Source organism: Sebastes umbrosus, chromosome 4, assembly GCF_015220745.1.
Source record: "Sebastes umbrosus isolate fSebUmb1 chromosome 4, fSebUmb1.pri, whole genome shotgun sequence".
In the NCBI taxonomy this organism is placed as follows: Eukaryota; Metazoa; Chordata; class Actinopteri; order Perciformes; family Sebastidae; genus Sebastes; species Sebastes umbrosus.
Window position 1 is genome coordinate 11,429,216 of NC_051272.1, and position 16,942 is coordinate 11,446,157.

The window sequence follows — 16,942 nt, forward strand, 5'->3', positions numbered from 1 at the left end:
GGTTTCTATAGATACTTATAGACGGACCAGTACAGACTGGTTTCTATAAACATAGACAGACCAGTAGACAGACGGGTTTCTATAGATACTGTATAGACGGACCAGCACAGACTGGTTTTTATAGATATAGATGGACCAGTACAGACTGATTTCTATAGATACTGTATAGACGGACCAGTACAGACTGGTTTCTATAAACATAGACAGACCAGCACAGACTGGTTTCTATAGATACAGACGGACCAGTACAGACTGGTTTCTGGGTGTGGTGGATGAACAGTGAACTGGGATTCTCACCACTGGCGTCCTCCCGCCTCGTGCTGCTGGACTGTGTATCCAAACTGGTTTTCTTTGGAACCAGAGAAGATCTTGAAGTTCTTTGTGTCGAAGTTGAAGCAGAGCTGAAGATCTGAAACACAGAAGAAGAAACAACACGCTTCATCAAACTGGAAGCTGCCCAGTATAACCAGTCCTCATCAACTGTCTCTCTGCTGTCCCTCCATCACCTGAACGGAGGAGCTTTATGACCTTTTTTTGTAGGAAAGTCTCTCATCAAAGAAGTCGTTGAAGGAAAACGTAAACTCCTCTTCATCACTGAAATAACCAGTTTCCTCTCAGAGCCCCTCTGGACTGGAAACAGATTCTGGTTCTCCTCCACTTTCCCATGAAAACACTAAATCACACACAGGTGTTCCTCACGTCTAGGCCTTCCCCTCAGGTATGTGGAGGGACAAAATTATGTGAACACCTTCCAGGAGAATATAAAATATGTGAAAAAATATCCCCAAAAAATGTTGAAAAATTATTGGTAAAACATGTGAAAAGAAATATTGAAAAATCTGGGAGAATGTCTGAAAAATATGTGTAAAATAAGTGAAAACTAAACTAAATACCATATATTAGTTAAGACAACTTTCTGCCATTCATACATTTGTGAAAAATATCAGAAAATTATTGGTAAAAAATGTGAAAAAAAACATTGAAAAATATCAGAAAAATATGTGTAAAATAAGTGAAAACTAAAGTAAATAACATGTATTAGTAAAGAGGACGTTGTACCATTCAGACATATAGAGTCGTCCTCTCACAAATCTGACTGCAGCAGATTACTAACAGCAGGTTTCCACGACTGTGTGACTGAAGTCTGATGTATAAATCAACATTTACTAAAGCTTTGACTCTGACAGGTAGTTTTACTGAAGACTAGAACAGAAACTCTTCAGCCCTTATATACATATATATATATATATATATATATATTACATTTTAAAGTTACAACCTCCGATCAAAAACAAAAGCACCACCAGTTTCTGCTTCATGACAAACTTTAATTTTCCAGTTGAAGCTCTAATCTCATTTCTAATGATGAATTACAGTGAACACATGATGTGAAATAAAATCTCTTTAACACTTTACATGAATAAACAAATCAACGTTTGAACCTGCTGTTCAAATACACAGAAACTTCACATCAAAGATATAATCAATAATCAATAATCTTGCTCTCTGAAGCTCTGTACGCCGCTGTTTCCTGTTAAAGGCAGTGGTGTTGGTCATCATCATCATCATCATCATCATCATCATCATCATCATCATCATCATCATCATCATCTATTTCTGTTGTCCTACAGTCACAGAGACCTTCACTGGTAAAACCTTCAGTGGGAGATAAACCCAATTGGCAATGTATGGAAACATCCTCTCAGTGAAAGTGTGTGTGAAGGTGTGTATGTGTGTGTTAGTATCAGGATCAGAGAACGACAGTTTTCCTTTGTTCCAGTCCAGATTCACTCTGATCCTCTGGAGCTTCTTCTGAACTACGAGAGCAGTGGATTCATCTGATGGGGAGGCTGCTCTGTATTTACCATAACCAAACCATATTCTCCATAATCCAGACTGTATGTCTCCCTTCCTCTGGACAGACTCTGGTAACACACCCAGTGACCAGCCTCTACTGTCTCCAACCTGGACGTCCCAGCTGTGAGTCCCTGAGTTAAAGCCCTCAGAGCCCAGGACAGAGCAGTCTTCATGAATCCTCTCTGGATTATCAGGAAGCTGCTGTTTCTCTCTTGCTCTCACACTGGTCAGATCTTCAGAAAAGATGAGTCTTGTATCAGCAGTGTTTGGGTCCAGAATCACAGGAGTGTAGGAGACCATGTCCTCCATCTTGTTCCAGATGTTGAAGGTCAGGTTGCCCAGGTGTTTGGCCTGGTCTATCAGAGCTCCTGAGAGCAGCTGTGGATCCTCCAGCAGGGGGCGCTGCTGGACTCTTTCCACTGCAGCCTTGTAGTTGAGCAGGAATGAGACGTCTTCAGCTCTCAGCTCGTCCTCTGTGGCTCTGACTGTGTCTGAAAGAGCTGCTATCTCTCTGCTCACAGCCTCCACCTTCTCCTTCATCATCTGACTCTTCTGCTCCTCTTCCTCCCTCAGTGCAGCCATCCTGGCCTCCTCTTCCTCTTCTAGAAACTGGTGAAGCTTCTTAAACTGCTCCTTAATCTGCCTCTCTGTGTGTCGGGCCTGGACCTTCATGTGTTCTGCTGTTTGATCAAACTTCACTTTAACGTCTTTAAAAACCTTTAACTTCTCCTTTAAGGGCTCCAGAGTTTCCTGAAGTTCCTTCCTGTGTTGTCGTGCAGCTTCATCGATGGGTCTGAATCTGTGGTTGGTGTGTTTTTCTGACTCTATGCAGACGACACACACCGGCTGCTGATGGTCCAGACAGAAGAGTCTGAGTTTCTCAGAGTGCAGACTGCAGAGAGCCTCTGAAGATCTCTGAGCTCTCTCCTGTAAGAAACTCTCACACGCGTTCTTTAAAGCCAAGTTAGGAGGTAGGATGTTCTTTGAAGATCTTCTCTTACAAAGTGGACACTCTTGGACGTGTTTCTCTGTCCACCAGCTCTGCAGACAGACTTTACAGAAGCTGTGGCTACATGACAGGATGACAGGATCTTTAAAGACGTCGTGGCAGACAGAACAGCAGAAATCGTCCTCTAATCTGGAAGCCATTTAGTCTCTGAGTGAAGCTGAAAACACAGCAGGCAGACGGCTCAGCCACTCCCTGTTCCCTGAAAGTTACTTTCACTTTGAGTCTTTGTTCTTGTAAAACTCTGGTTCAGTTTGTGGATTCAGCAGCTGGTTGAAGTGGTAGTATTCCAGTATTCCCAGTATTCCCTCCTGTAGATGTCCTCTCTCAGTGGAAGTGGTGGTTGTGGTCTAAAGGTCAATCTTATTGTCCGTCTCTCAGTGTGTGTGTGTGTTTGTGTGTCGTCTCAGTTCGGCAGAATAACAACCTGTTTCCTGGTTTGTCTCAGGTATATTAAATGAAGGCTGAGACTCCGTCTTTGACCTCGCTGAGCTATGACTCATGCTCAGTGTGACTGGAGCTGTGATGTTGGAGAGTTACAGCAGAGGGTGCTAGAAATAAAGGGATGGTTCTCACTCAGGTGCTCTTTGGGTGGACTCGGACTGACTGAACTTTTTGGGTATGATTTCTATTTTTCAAATACTATGGTCTTTTATTAAAGATCTTTAAATAATTGCAGAGTTGTAATTCTCACCCATAAAGTAGGCTAGTATGACACCCTGCCTTTATTTGACACAACATGGTTTTGTATTAACCCTCTGAGACCCGACCAACTTTACTGTCTTTCAGTTTTAAAGCTAGAGTGAAGATCCTGGTATCATATGAAACTATAAAACCTAAGGAATCCATCAGTACCAACCATGTCATACTAGCTTGTCATGAAGGAGGATAAATAACGCTCCAAACTTACACTAAAGTTTGGCGAGGAAAAACTGTCATGTCCATTTTCAAAGGGGTCCCTTGACCTCTGACCTCCAGATGTGTGAATGAAAATGGGTTATATGGGTACCCACGAGTCTCCCCTTTACAGACATGCCCACTTTATGATAATCACATGCAGTTTTGGGGCAAGTCACAGTCAAGTCAGCACACTGACACACTGACAGCTGTTGTTGCCTGTTGGGCTGCAGTTTGCCATGTTATGATTTGAGCATATTGTTTTATGCTAAATGCAGTACCTGTGAGGGTTTCTGGACAATATTTGTCATTGTTTTGTGTTGTTAATTGATTTAAAATAATAAATATATTCATATATTTGCATAAAGCAACATATTTGTCCACTCCTATGTTGATAAGAGTATTAAATACTTGATAAATCTCCCTTTAAGGTACATTTTGAACATATTAATAAATGTGTGATTAATTTGCAATCAATCATCATTAACTATGGACAATCATGCGATTAATCGTGATAAAACATTTTAATCGATTAACAGCCCTACTTCAAATAATAATCAGCACAATAATAAACTTTAATTCTAATTTGTTGATGAACAGTTTGACTGGGATTTTGTTTGTTTTCTTTTCAGTACTTACAGACGATGAAAAGGAGCGGAGTGATGTAACTAAGTACATTTACTCCAGTACAGTAAGTACAATTTTGAGATACTTTACTTAAGTATTTCCATTTTCTGCTATGTTTCTACTCCACTACATTTATTTGACAGCTTTAGTTACTTTTCAGATTCAGATTAATAAAACAAAATATAATAAATGATGATGTATCATTAAACTACCAGCAGTATATAAAGTCATTAAAATGAGCTCCATCTTTACCAGCTGCTATATTAAAGTGATGAACAGTATTTCTAGACTGTAGTATTACTATGTTTAACTTTCCTCTGGTTCCAATTAAAACCTGTATCTTGGAGGTAGGTTGACAGGAGGAGGGAGGACAGGAAGAGGGAGGACAAGAGGAGGAAGGACAGGAGGAGGGAGGAAAGGAGGAGGGAGGACAGGAGGAGGGAGGACAGGAGGAGAGAGGACAGGAGGAGAGAGGACAGGAGGAGAGAGGACAGGAGGAGGGAGGACAGGAGGAGGGAGGACAGGAGGAGAGAGGACAGGAGGAGAGAGGACAGGAGGAGAGAGGACAGGAAGGCCTCGTAGCGATGCCAGGTCTGACAAAAGGAACCGATAATAACGGATGATGAAAATGACGTCACTGAGCTTTCTCTGGTTTATTTTCCAGCAAAGGAAACTGAGAGCAGCCTGGAAAAAGGAGGCTAGAGATGATTTCATCCTTTCAACAGAAGTCCAATCTGCATCATCCAAAGAAAAATAATAAATTCAGAGTAAAGACAATCCAAAGCATTCTTCCTCTATCAGATCATTGGAAGGACTTTATTTGTGTACCAAGAGAGAAATAAAAACTCTGAATTTATCCTTCCTCGTGGTTTTGTGTTTAGATCTTCCAACTATTTCAGCTTTTTTATCATAGCAATCAATATCTTCTAATATATTTTATTAATGCCACTATCAATCGTATGCACTCACACAAAGTAACGACTACATCAAGAACATTTACTCAAGTACTGTAACCTACTTAAGTACAAGTTTGAGGTACTTGTACTTACTACTTTAGGGCGGCTGTGGCTCAGAGGGCAGAGCAGGTTGTCCACCAATCGGAAGGTCGGTGGTTGGATTCCCGGCTGCTCCTGGTCACATGTCGATGTGTCCTTGAGCAAGGCACTTAACCCCAAATTGCTCCTTAAGGCATAGCCATCGGTGTATGAATGAGTATTTAGATTAGATCCTGATGGGTAAAGTTGGCACCTCACTGTCATCAGTGAATGAATGGGTGAATGCTGACATGTAGTGTAAAGCGCTTTGAGTGGTCGGAAGACTAGAAAAGCGCTATATAAGTCCAAGTCCATTTACTTTGCAGCTTTAGATTAACTAATAAATGCTGATGTATTATTATTATAGGCTAAACTGCCAGCAGTATATAAATGTATTAAAATGAGCTCCACTGTTACGAGCTGCAACATTAACCCTCTGAGCCCCATAATAGACCCGTTTTTGTCTTTTTTATGGGGGTACAGGGGGTGTTTAGGGGGAGATAGCAGGTCAACAGTAGATGTCACATAGAAGTGGTGTACATCATCTGAAAGCTGGGAACCTGAAGATTAATTTGAGATGCAGCTCAGCACTGTGTGTCAAGTTATAAAAGTGTATAAGGGTTTAGAACATTATGATAGAAGATGGGCATCCCCATGCTCTATTATGTCTCATATAAGTTGTTCTGGGTCAATTTTTGGGTTGATACCATTTGTTACACAGCTTTGGTGCTAAATTTAACCATTTTTTACCACTGGATAATTGATAAAAAATGATCAATAATCCCTCCGAAATACCACATTAAGACACCAAGACCTTGAGGAACACCATAGAAAAAGCCATGCTGTGATTTAGGATCAAAAACTTTTGACATTTGGAGATTTCTGCATGAATTGCATTTTTCAGTGATTGGATGGCGAGCACTTCTGTTGTGTAAACTGCTCAGAAACCCCCTTGTTGTCAATCTAGCTAGGAGAGCCATCCATCCTCTGAATGCTCTAGGTCTCTAGTTTGTGGCTGTAAAGTTTCATGAGGCTGTGATTATCCTAGAGGTCACCACAGGTCATTTTATACAATGAGGTCAAGTTTAAAAAAATGGTCTCACTACAATGAAATGGCTCCTATGGGGACTGTTGGGTATCTCCCTTTAAGGTTCATTTTGAACAGATAGAAAATGTGTGACTAATTTGCGATTATTCGTCATTAAATATTTTAATCTATTGACAGCCCTAATATATCTAATTTTTTGTTATCTTTTTCATCTCATCACCTCATCTGATTTAATCTGGTCTCAACTCATCTCATCTAATCTCATTTTACCCTCCTTCTCTGTATTATAGTCTAATATAAAGTTATTGAAATTGTGTATAATCGCATGTAATCTCATCTCATCCCGGGATTATAACCACCAAGATAGACATAAAGAGGTTCTCCTGTAAATTAAATGTGAAAGCCTCGACCATCATAGCTGCTTCTGCTTCAGTATCCTTGAGCCAGGCACTAATAACCCTCAGACCCCACCGTGACCTCTGTGACCTCTGTGGCCTCTGTGAATGCTGAAGTATTCCCTCCGAGCGCTCCAGGTTCGTCTCCTCCAGCTGCGTAAATGAGCACTCGGAAAACTCGGCGCGCTGTGCGACCCTTTGCCAGCGGTGATGAATTTGGCTGCTGAGGACAAAAATAAGAGCCACTGGAAAAGAGAGGAATGATCGGTAAATCATCTCTGCCTTTCAGGTGTGTTTGTTTCTGAGAGGAATCTGCTCCTGTCTAAGCCGAGCCAGAGACCGGCTCGATTTATCGGAGCTGTTGGCGACTGAGACGGAGAGAGAGACTTGGCAGAGCGGAGATACCAGATCCAGATCCAAGTCTCTGATCGCTGCCACTGGATAATCTGACTGATTCAGATGATCTTCGCTGACAATCAGGACACATTTTTTACATTCTCTACACAGCAGAGGAGCCTTTGTGACTTGTTTGTGTTCATACTTAGGTGAATTTTCCAGCTGCTGTAATAATCAACACCAGATTAATATCCAGCTACTGCAGCAACGGAGAGAATATTTTTGTCCGAAGAGAAACAAAGTCTGTGCTGTTTTAGCTCCAGTTTTCAAATCAGATGCAGCAGTAAGGAAATAAGTCTAATCAGGCCAAAGATGGGAGTGATTTAGCTGCTCGCTGTCAGGCAGCCCAACGCCGTCTGTGTCACTTCCTCCAGCAGGCAGGCAGACGGCTCTATTGGCTCAGCATCACTGCAGCCTGACGCTCATGTTGACCAGATAACCCTCCGCCTCTCTGACAGGCAGCGCAGGTCAGAGGTCACCACCCTGACGGTCTGCGTAGTATTTTCTGACCTGTCAGATTTCTGTTAGAGCAGACGCAGCATCTACATGCCAAATTCCCTTTAAAAACCTGGACATTTTACAAGATGTATGTGATACAACTCAGGAGATTTTTTAAATCCTAAATCACAAATATTAAATTCGGCATAAACAAAGAGTCTAGAAGCAAAGAGGCGACAGCCGCTAGATGGCGCTGCCCTAGTTCTGCCGCCATTTTGGACTGAAAACACCAATGAGTCTGTGTCCATGGATGTATAAAGAGACGTCTGTAAATCAGAGGATCGATTTTTTAGGTAAATCAACTTCCCAGTAGGAACACTTAAAAAGCCCACATTTAAATCATTATGTCCTAACAGCTGAATCCAGAGTTATTTTCCTCGCCATAATGAACGTGCATCGGACCCACGGGACTGTATGCGGCTGTAATAATGGATATATTGGCTGTAATTCATCACTTTTATTATCTTCTAATACACCCATGGGCTGTATGTTGTCAGCCTGTACCGTGGTGGATGTATTAACGTCTCTGTTCCCAAACAACCGGCTATCGGCCAGTAGCTAGTAGTGCTAGTAGCATGACATCAGCAGAATTTAATGGAGTTGTAGGCTATTTACTAACACGCAGGGCAAAAGCACAGGACACAACCTCTTCTACATCCATGGTCTGTGCTCTATTGGACTCCATTATGGACCCTTGACATGAAAAAGTTTGAGATTGTTCTCAAAATCCTTGTGCTGGATTTTTCTAACTTCCATTTAAGTCCATCGCTCACTTTATGCTCCTCTGGGAAGCAGCCGGGGAAAAAGTTAAAAAAATAAATAAGTAAATAGTTAAAATAGTATGAATATTATTCATATTTTACTGTTCAACACAGGACATTTCAGTAGATACATTAAATATGACAATAGAATAAAAATAAGTTAGTTTAATAAGGGTTAAGCTAAATAACCCTTTAGGGTCTCTTTTGTACGTCTCTTTGTAGGCGGACGTTTTACTGGCGTCCGGTAGTCGCTTTCAGTCCAAAATGGTGGAAGCGTAGCTCTGCTGCTTCACCTTTTGGTATAGGTTCTTTAATGAAACACTTTGAGTTAATTCTTGACTTTAGAAAGAGCTTTTGATCACAAACAAACACTGAGTACTCATACAAAAAAGAAGTATAGTTCAAGTTTCTTTTATGATGTAAACTTAAGTTCAAGTATCATCCCAAGCATATTTTATGTAATAAGCATACTAATATCAATGTACTAGTAGTATACTTGTAAGTGTACTACTTCAATTCTTCTTGGGACTAAATAGTCCCACTTTGAAGTTTATAAAAGTATACTTTTAAGTGTACTTTAAATGTAAGAGTAGTAAACTTTGAGTACATTACTAGTTTATATCCAAGTTGTATTTTGTACTGCAACTTTAATGTGAACTATACTACAAGTGAACTAGGTATAATGTTTACTAGTTGTATCCTTGTAGCCCATTTTTTAGTTTATGAAAGTACACTTTAAAGCATACTCTCAGTAAACTACTAGTTTAATAGTTTTTACCACCAGTATACTTGTAAGTTTTCTTTAAGTGAACTTATAATACAGATGTTGCAATGGAACGATCAAATGACTTTAACTTCTTAGCAATATACCTTTTTTGGCGTACATATCGTTGACCAAGCAGCACTCACACATACAGTTGTATATATCGCTGCTTTAGCCATACTCAGTGTTTGTTTGTGATCAAAAGCTCCAGAACAGCTCTAAGTGGACCTCGTGGTGAGATTGTTTTGTCAACGACTCTTTCTAAAGTCAAGAATTAGCTTAAAACCTCAAAGTATTCAGTGTTGCTTTTTCTTTAAATATCACAGGGAGCGAGCGACAAGTCAAGTTTCACTGGAAAACCTGCTACTTGTTGGATTAAATATGAGCTGAATTCAAATGTGACTCCATCTGTTTCACAAAACTCACTGAGTCACATAAATACTTCTTCCAGCCAGGACACATTAAATTCTGAATTTTTTGAATGAAGCTTGTTGTGAGAGTTTCTCCTTACATAAGATGACACGTATCAGAGATCGACTTCCAGCGTACACACAGTACTGGCTGAAAAATATAGTTTTCTTTAGTTATATAAAACATTTTTATGCTTCACACAAATTCAGCGGACTGTTCTGTGCCTGAGTCTTCGTTACAGACAACATAAAACCACCGTGCGTGTCTGTGGCTGCTACGAAGTGCTCCTGTGGTGCCAGGCCGGCAGCAGGACTCGGCCAAGATATATTTCTACCATGGTTTGTTTTATAATAGCGTGTCAGAGAGATTCAACAGTTCACAGGACAGTTATTGAGTCCATTTAAAGAGAATTTAAGTGACATTCAGAAGCTGCCAGGACACATCTGTTTCCAGAGGTGACTAATCACACCTGTCTGGGACATCAAGAAGGTTAAATCCACTTCAATCAGGTACTAGATAATCATAGTAGGAGTGATTTCTTGTGTGTTTTAGCCTGAAGGCAGGTGGTAGCGGATGTCTTCCTGTGTGGTGTCACCGACCGCAGACTGACAAGCAGCAACAACAACATCATGACTGATGATGTTTAACGATCCGCCTAAAAGCCACACCGTGAACCCATTTCCCCCTCTGAGTTCCTGGAGAAAAACCCATCACCTCAGCAGCGAGAGCTTGCTGACCTGCAGGCTGACCCTCCAGGGAAACATCCACCTCCTCGCAGCCATCGCACCAAACTCTACCCAGATCACATTTAGGGGCCGGTGGGATCATGATGCTCCAGCTTCAATGTATGGAAACACAATTTAATCCGAGTGAATGAGGAAAATGATCTCTGGCATCATCCACTGGGAGTAAAAGGTTCTCATTTTTTGTAAATTTGCACTATTTCTCTCTGCCAGCAGCAGCGCTGCTTAGAGATTAGGATGTAAGTGGGTTCATCTGCTCCTCCAACACCAGGTTACCTAACAACTGTGGTGACCCCTCCTGACCTTTTCTCTTACCACCATTTCATTCATTTCCCCGCTGGCCGAGAGGAAATCTTATTTAAATGCTGTATGTCAAAAAATATGGCCAGAAATTCCAGCCCGTTCTCATTCCCAAGTACACTTTAAAGTATACTCTCAGTAAACTACCATTCTATTTAGTTTTTACCGCAAGTATACTTGTAAGTTTTCTTAAGTGAACTTACAGTACTTAGCCAAATATACTTTTCTGTATACTTGTCAATAAAAGCCAAGTATACTTAGACTTTTCTGTATACTTGTCAGTATAAGCCAAGTTTACTTAGACTTTTACTTGTCAATAAAAGCCAAGTATACTTAGACTTTTCTGTATACCCTGTCAGTATAAGCCAAGTATACTTAAGTATAATTTTGTTAAGTTTATCTCCAATGAGTACATAAAAAGTAATCTGAAAACATACTCTCTTATTTTAAGTTTAAAAGAAGTATACTACTTGAATAAACTTCTTTTGTGTAAAACATGTGCAGATGAAGACACAGTCAGATCCACCGTAACTGACAGAAAACATCACATTGAGGTGATTAAATGCTTGTTAGTGAAGCTGTGAGTACTTCCCCAGCTGTTGACTGTCAAAATAAGAGGATTCAATGAACTTTTTAATTCCTACGCTAGATGAATGAAGTGACATAAAGGCACCGAGGCAGCAAGTGGAAGCATCCTGGGAACAACCAGTTTACAATTTTAAACAGAAAAAGCTGAAAATCTAAAGAGAGATTCAAAATAAATCTGTAAACTTTAATTTTTTCTGTCTTTATCTCCAATGCTCCTTCAGGTGTAAAAAATAATAATAAATAAGTTATAAAGCACCTTTAATGTCCCTCTGTGCACCTTTTGAACCCCCAACTGTACTCTATTTATACTGTAATCAATCTCACATTGAGTCCATCAGCAACACCTGCCTCCCTCTCTCTGTCTCTCTCTCTCTCTCTCTCTCTCTGATCTGTGTGATGCTCGCTCGCTCACCTGGCAGGAAGCTGCAGGTCCACAGCAGCAGAAGAAGGTGATAATAATCCATGAGTGAGTTTGAAATAGAAATAGACAGAGTGAGAGTGAGTGTTGGTGGGTTGATTCTTAACTGCTGCTCTGATGTGTGAAGGAGAAACAGAGAAGGAGGAGGAGGAGGAGGAGGAGGAGGAGGAGGAAGAGGAGGAGGAGGAGGAGCACAGTAAACACTCCTCCTCTGTTGTTTTTAAAGAGCCTTTAACTTCACCTTCCCTTCTTAAAATAGGAGCTGTAATGTCTCTATTTGTGCACAAACAGGAAATGCCTCCATTTGTGTCTGTGACCAGATGTTAACATCTGTCCACTGCTACTTACTGAGGAGTACTGAGGATCCTGGGTAATATTTCACCTTTTAAATGACCACCTGTATACCAACTCCTCACCCCATGTTACCTTGAATACTTGAAGAAAACTTTGTTTTTCTCTCATGCCTCCACAGTGAACGGAGAATCCGACAACATGGACAAGTCTTGATGAGTTGAAGTAAATGTGGGCCGCGTTTAACAACAACAAAACTACATCAAAATGATCAAACTCTCACACAACTGGTGCAGAATAATCCAAGTCTCATTTATCCAGTCGGATGCTCTCTACTTCACAAACACATGCATCTTCTACTCATCTGTGCAAGTCCGAAGTGTTTTCTGCACTATTTTATGTCTCGGCTTCTCATTTTTTTTACTTGGGTGTTTTTGCTTTTCTACTTATTTAATGAGCATTGTTGGAAGGAGGCTGAGATCTGAGACTTTCATTGCCGAAGACTGTTTCTCTATATTTGTTGTGCACATGACAGTAAATAACTTGAAACTTGATAAATAATTGTAAACCTTTGATAAAGCATTTATAAGTGATGTATGAAGAACTACAATATGGTTCCTGAGGTGCTCCACAGTTCCTTCCACAGGAAGCTCGTAGAATTAGTATTATTTATAAGCTAAGTTAGACGACACATTTTGCAGTTTTGTGAACTATTTAGTTAAAAGACATAAGAAGTAACAGCTAGCATGCTACCAGCGTTAAGCTAAATATGCAGACAAACTTTTCACTTAGAAAAAATGTATCATGTGACTCGTCAAACACTGGTCTGGACGGTGAAAAACAGTAACTCATAGATAGAGCTTTATATCTATGCAGTAGCGTCTCTCACATATCTGTGGTGGTGTTTCTATCATCCGTAAAGAGATGCATTTCCTTGCGTTGAACACTAGGGGTCATAATCAAAGAACGTATATTGATAAGAAGTGAAAGTCAACTGTTCGTTCCATGTCAACATCAGCGCCCAGCTGCAGAGCTACACTTGAAAACTTTCAGTCCAAAATGGCGGCAGCGGCATATGTAAAAAAAAAAGCACCAGTTTCGTTTCTTTGCTTCTGTACTCTTTGTCCGTATAGTATACGCATTTACAGACACCAAACTAAACCATGTGGACATGAGGCGTAAGGCTCAAACATGTCATTAGGAGAGGAGCAGCATGTTGGCTCCACCTGTTGTATTAATAGAGCACTTTTCAGTCATAGAAATGCCCCTAAACTGTGACGTTGATGTTGTCAGACATTTTTAGAAAACAATACAGCAGGAGAGATCCACTTAGTTTGGGACGTAGCAAACATGTTAAACGATGAATGATCACTCTTGTGTAAAAATTAAATGATGAATGACAGGTCAGTTTTACCCACTATGATAATATGATTACGATCATATGAGAGAAGGAATACATGCACAAACACATAATAATCACTTTCTTGTCACTCTGCAGTGAATTGACAAAAAAAACAAAAAAGTCTGAACCATAAACTGAACGGTTAACATTGTGGAGTCCCCACACTGTAAATGTGTTCCCACAGTGCTAGTAACACACGCACACACGTTCCCTCCCCGTCAATAAAAAGAAGCAGCGAGCTGGACGTCTGCAGGCTGCTGGAAATAACAAGTGGAAACTGAGAGTCAAAGCAGCGTTAAAGTGAAACAGACAACCTTTAAATCAGCCTGAGGGTCAGTGAACGCAACACCCTGTTACTGTCCAACATGTGTACTGTAGTGGACACACAGAGAGGTGGACAGACAGACTGATGGACAGAAAGACTGATGGACAGACAGGTTGATGGACAGGTGGGAGCTGATCTGTCCTCTCATCGGCAACAATTCATTTCTTTTGCATCAAAAGAAATGAATATTTTAGGAATATTTTAATCTCAAACAAAATCCCCAAAACAGTCAATGATCTCATTGACATTTGGTTCCTGTTTCCTCTTCCTGTGGGCAAACTGCTCAAACATCCAGATGTTGGTACACATGTCCACCATAACGTCAAGTCAAGTCCTCGCCATCTCTTGCAGGATGTGAAGGGTTCTGACTCATGAAGACTGCACGTCCAACTTCCACTTGCCTTCTGCAGACACTCGCTCTCCTTGGTCAGCTCCAATGATGAGGCTCGTATTGTGAGTAAGGAGTAGTTTATTCCACGAAAATAAAAACTAACTAAAATATATCCATACGCAATGATGAACTATCAAAAACTGACTAATTCTGCTGAAAATAACTGAACAACAGTCTACAATCTGCAGTCAGAAACATTTATGCTCCCCATCCTGCTACACTGAAGCCTAACGAACACTAATCACCAAATAGTTCAATAGCATCCTGCTAGACTTTGGGAGCAGAAGTCTTAATTTCAATGGCATAACACAATGCACTTTTGCAATGAGGATCGAATACAATAAAAACTGTAAATAATACAACATGGCTTTAGGAAACACACTTATTCACGTTCTTGCAGTGAGTTAGATCAGGGGATTGACACCTCTTTCATATCTGTCCGGTAATATGTTATACAGCGAATTAAAATGTCAAACTGTTCCTTTAAAAGTTGGATTGTTTGAAGTGAATGTGAAGGCAGACTTTAAGTCCTCAGTGAGAGGAGGCAATCGTGATCAAGTTATTCTGGAATTAATCTGAAAAAGAACATTAAACATTTCTGATTATAAATGTACGGGAAAAGTATAAAATATAATTCCTGTCACTTTAAATCCCCAATGAAAACAATGAACATTATGCAGAAAGTCACTCAGAGACAAAAAGATCACAGCCAGGAGAATAAACTGCTCTGAGATCATTTCAACCACACAACTAAAAATACTACAGTAATGAACAGTCCTTTCATTTCCTGACACTCAACTAGCGCCACTAAATATTGGAACAATGATATTTTCATCACAGAGGACACAACAGAGAGTTAGAGGGCTTTAAATCAACCCTGTCTCCTACAAAATTATGTTCCCATACAACTTAACTGCATTCTCGATTATGTTTCAAAGGGAAACGTATTTTCTCTTTCTGATTATGGTCACAGTTTTAAACAGTTTTACAAAAAAACATCATGGTTTGGCTTAAAATGACAATGTTTGTTACGTTATTTAATTTACGGATGTAAATTCAAATAAGTCAACGTTGACTTTTAGTTTCATACGGGACATGAGCGGCGGTCTCCTGGGTGGAAGTCCTGCGTTTATTTGACCCGTCCATCACCCCGACCTCCTCCTCCTTGTCGTTAGAAACGCAATGCAGCGTTTGGTTATACTTAGCTCCACCCTCTAGTGTCACTTCTGGTTGCAAGAAACCAATATGGCGACCTCCAAAAACCAAGATGTGACGGCCAAAAACTAATATGGTGACGGCCAAAAACCAAGATGTTTTTTCAGAAAACTGCTACCAGTGATGGAAGAAGTATTTAAACCTTTTACTGCAGTAAAAGTACTAATACCACGCTGTGAAACTACTCCACTACAGATTCATCCTCTGGAGACCCTGAGTGTAAACCTCTGACCTCAACCCGGTTATCCTGCAGCCACAGAGACCAAGATGGACCGGAGCCTAAAGAGACAAAGGAAGCATTAAAAGAGAGCTGCTGACAGCCTGTTATGAAACAGAAGGAAAAATATAACCTGATTAATAATGAAAAGCAGTTCAAGATGGCCGATGGCGTGCTAGGTGAGTATTACATTCCTACAGAGAATGGAGCTGTTGGCTCGGTGTTGTCTGGAGGACGGGGGACGGCTGTAGATCTGTTTCCTGGACTGGTGTGAGGACTCGTCTCCTCCAGCAGCTGTCAGTAACAGGAAGGACGAGGAATCTAATCCAGATAATCTGGACCAAGATACTCTTCATCATCACAAAACGTGATGAGACGCAGAAAATGTGTTGGTCCCCACATCCGGTGAGTCTTCATCTGGATCAATATGTCCCCTTTTTTAATTCTACTTCCTGTTTACATCAATCCCTGTCAACCCCAGAATGCAGCAGTCAGATACATCGTTTATTCAAAGCTGATTTAAAGCATAACTTTGGTCCTTTATGTGCAGTTTTTACCATCTTTTCTATCAGTAATAATCATATTGTACTCAACAAAGTAATTTCTGAAGCCAACACGGAAGTGCCAAGCTCTGCAGTTCACTGAATGGCCACTTGAGGCTCCAGTTATGGCTGGAGTAAAGGAGGAAGTCAGGTGACGTAGTATAAAGAGAAGGACAAAAACACAGGACTTTCACCCAGGAGACTGTTGTTGGTGTCCTGTGTGAAACCAAAAATCAATGTTGATTGATTTTAAGTTACATACGGAAGTTAAGTTACGTAAAGTACATAACGCACGTTACGGACATAACTTATACTTATTTTAACCCAAACCACGAGGGGGCTTTATAACCTATACTGCAACCAGCCACCAGGGGGCGATCCTCATGTTTTGGCTTCACTTTTGGGGAGATGTCATGTTGTCCATCTTTATATACAATTTTATGGTGGTTACATTTTACTGTATGAGTTGAGTAAAATAACAGCTGAGCAGAATGAAAACATTTCCAAGAAATAAAAAAATTTAAACCACCACAAAAATCAAATTAATTGGTTGGTTGGTTTCTCTACTTTAGTTTTACTTGAAATTAGGCTTTTTTACAACCACATGATGTGACATCAGAAAAACAGGATATAGAAATAAAACCTCAAAATAAATGTGTTGTTTTAAGGAATATGCAGCTGGTTTTCTTAAACATATTTCATGTAGTTTGTCTGTAGTGCAGCTTGTTATTGTTGTTAGTGTGTGCAGTGTGTCGGCAGCACTAATAAAGCCGGTCTGTGTGCTGCTGCCTCTGATCTTAATAAAGTGAAACGTTGT

General features: G+C 40.4%; 2 protein-coding genes across 2 annotated transcripts in view; both read right to left on the reverse strand.

The window, feature by feature from the left end:
- Window positions 1-11,837, reverse strand: part of LOC119486280 (integrin alpha-11-like) — a 49,984-nt gene extending 38,147 nt beyond the window's left edge. Inside the window, exons 1-2 of the mRNA XM_037766290.1 lie at window positions 11,737-11,837; window positions 298-409 (exon numbers count right to left, since the gene is read on the reverse strand). Coding sequence (XP_037622218.1) covers window positions 298-409; window positions 11,737-11,788 — 164 coding nt within the window. The 5' untranslated portion in view covers window positions 11,789-11,837. The remainder of the gene's footprint in view (window positions 1-297; window positions 410-11,736) is intronic.
- LOC119486320 (nuclear factor 7, brain-like) lies at window positions 1,350-3,255 on the reverse strand. The gene has a single exon (XM_037766363.1). It carries the CDS (start codon window positions 3,004-3,006, stop codon window positions 1,612-1,614), a length of 1,395 nt encoding a protein of 464 aa, XP_037622291.1. The 5' UTR covers window positions 3,007-3,255; the 3' UTR covers window positions 1,350-1,611.
- Window positions 11,838-16,942: the final 5,105 nt, after the last annotated feature.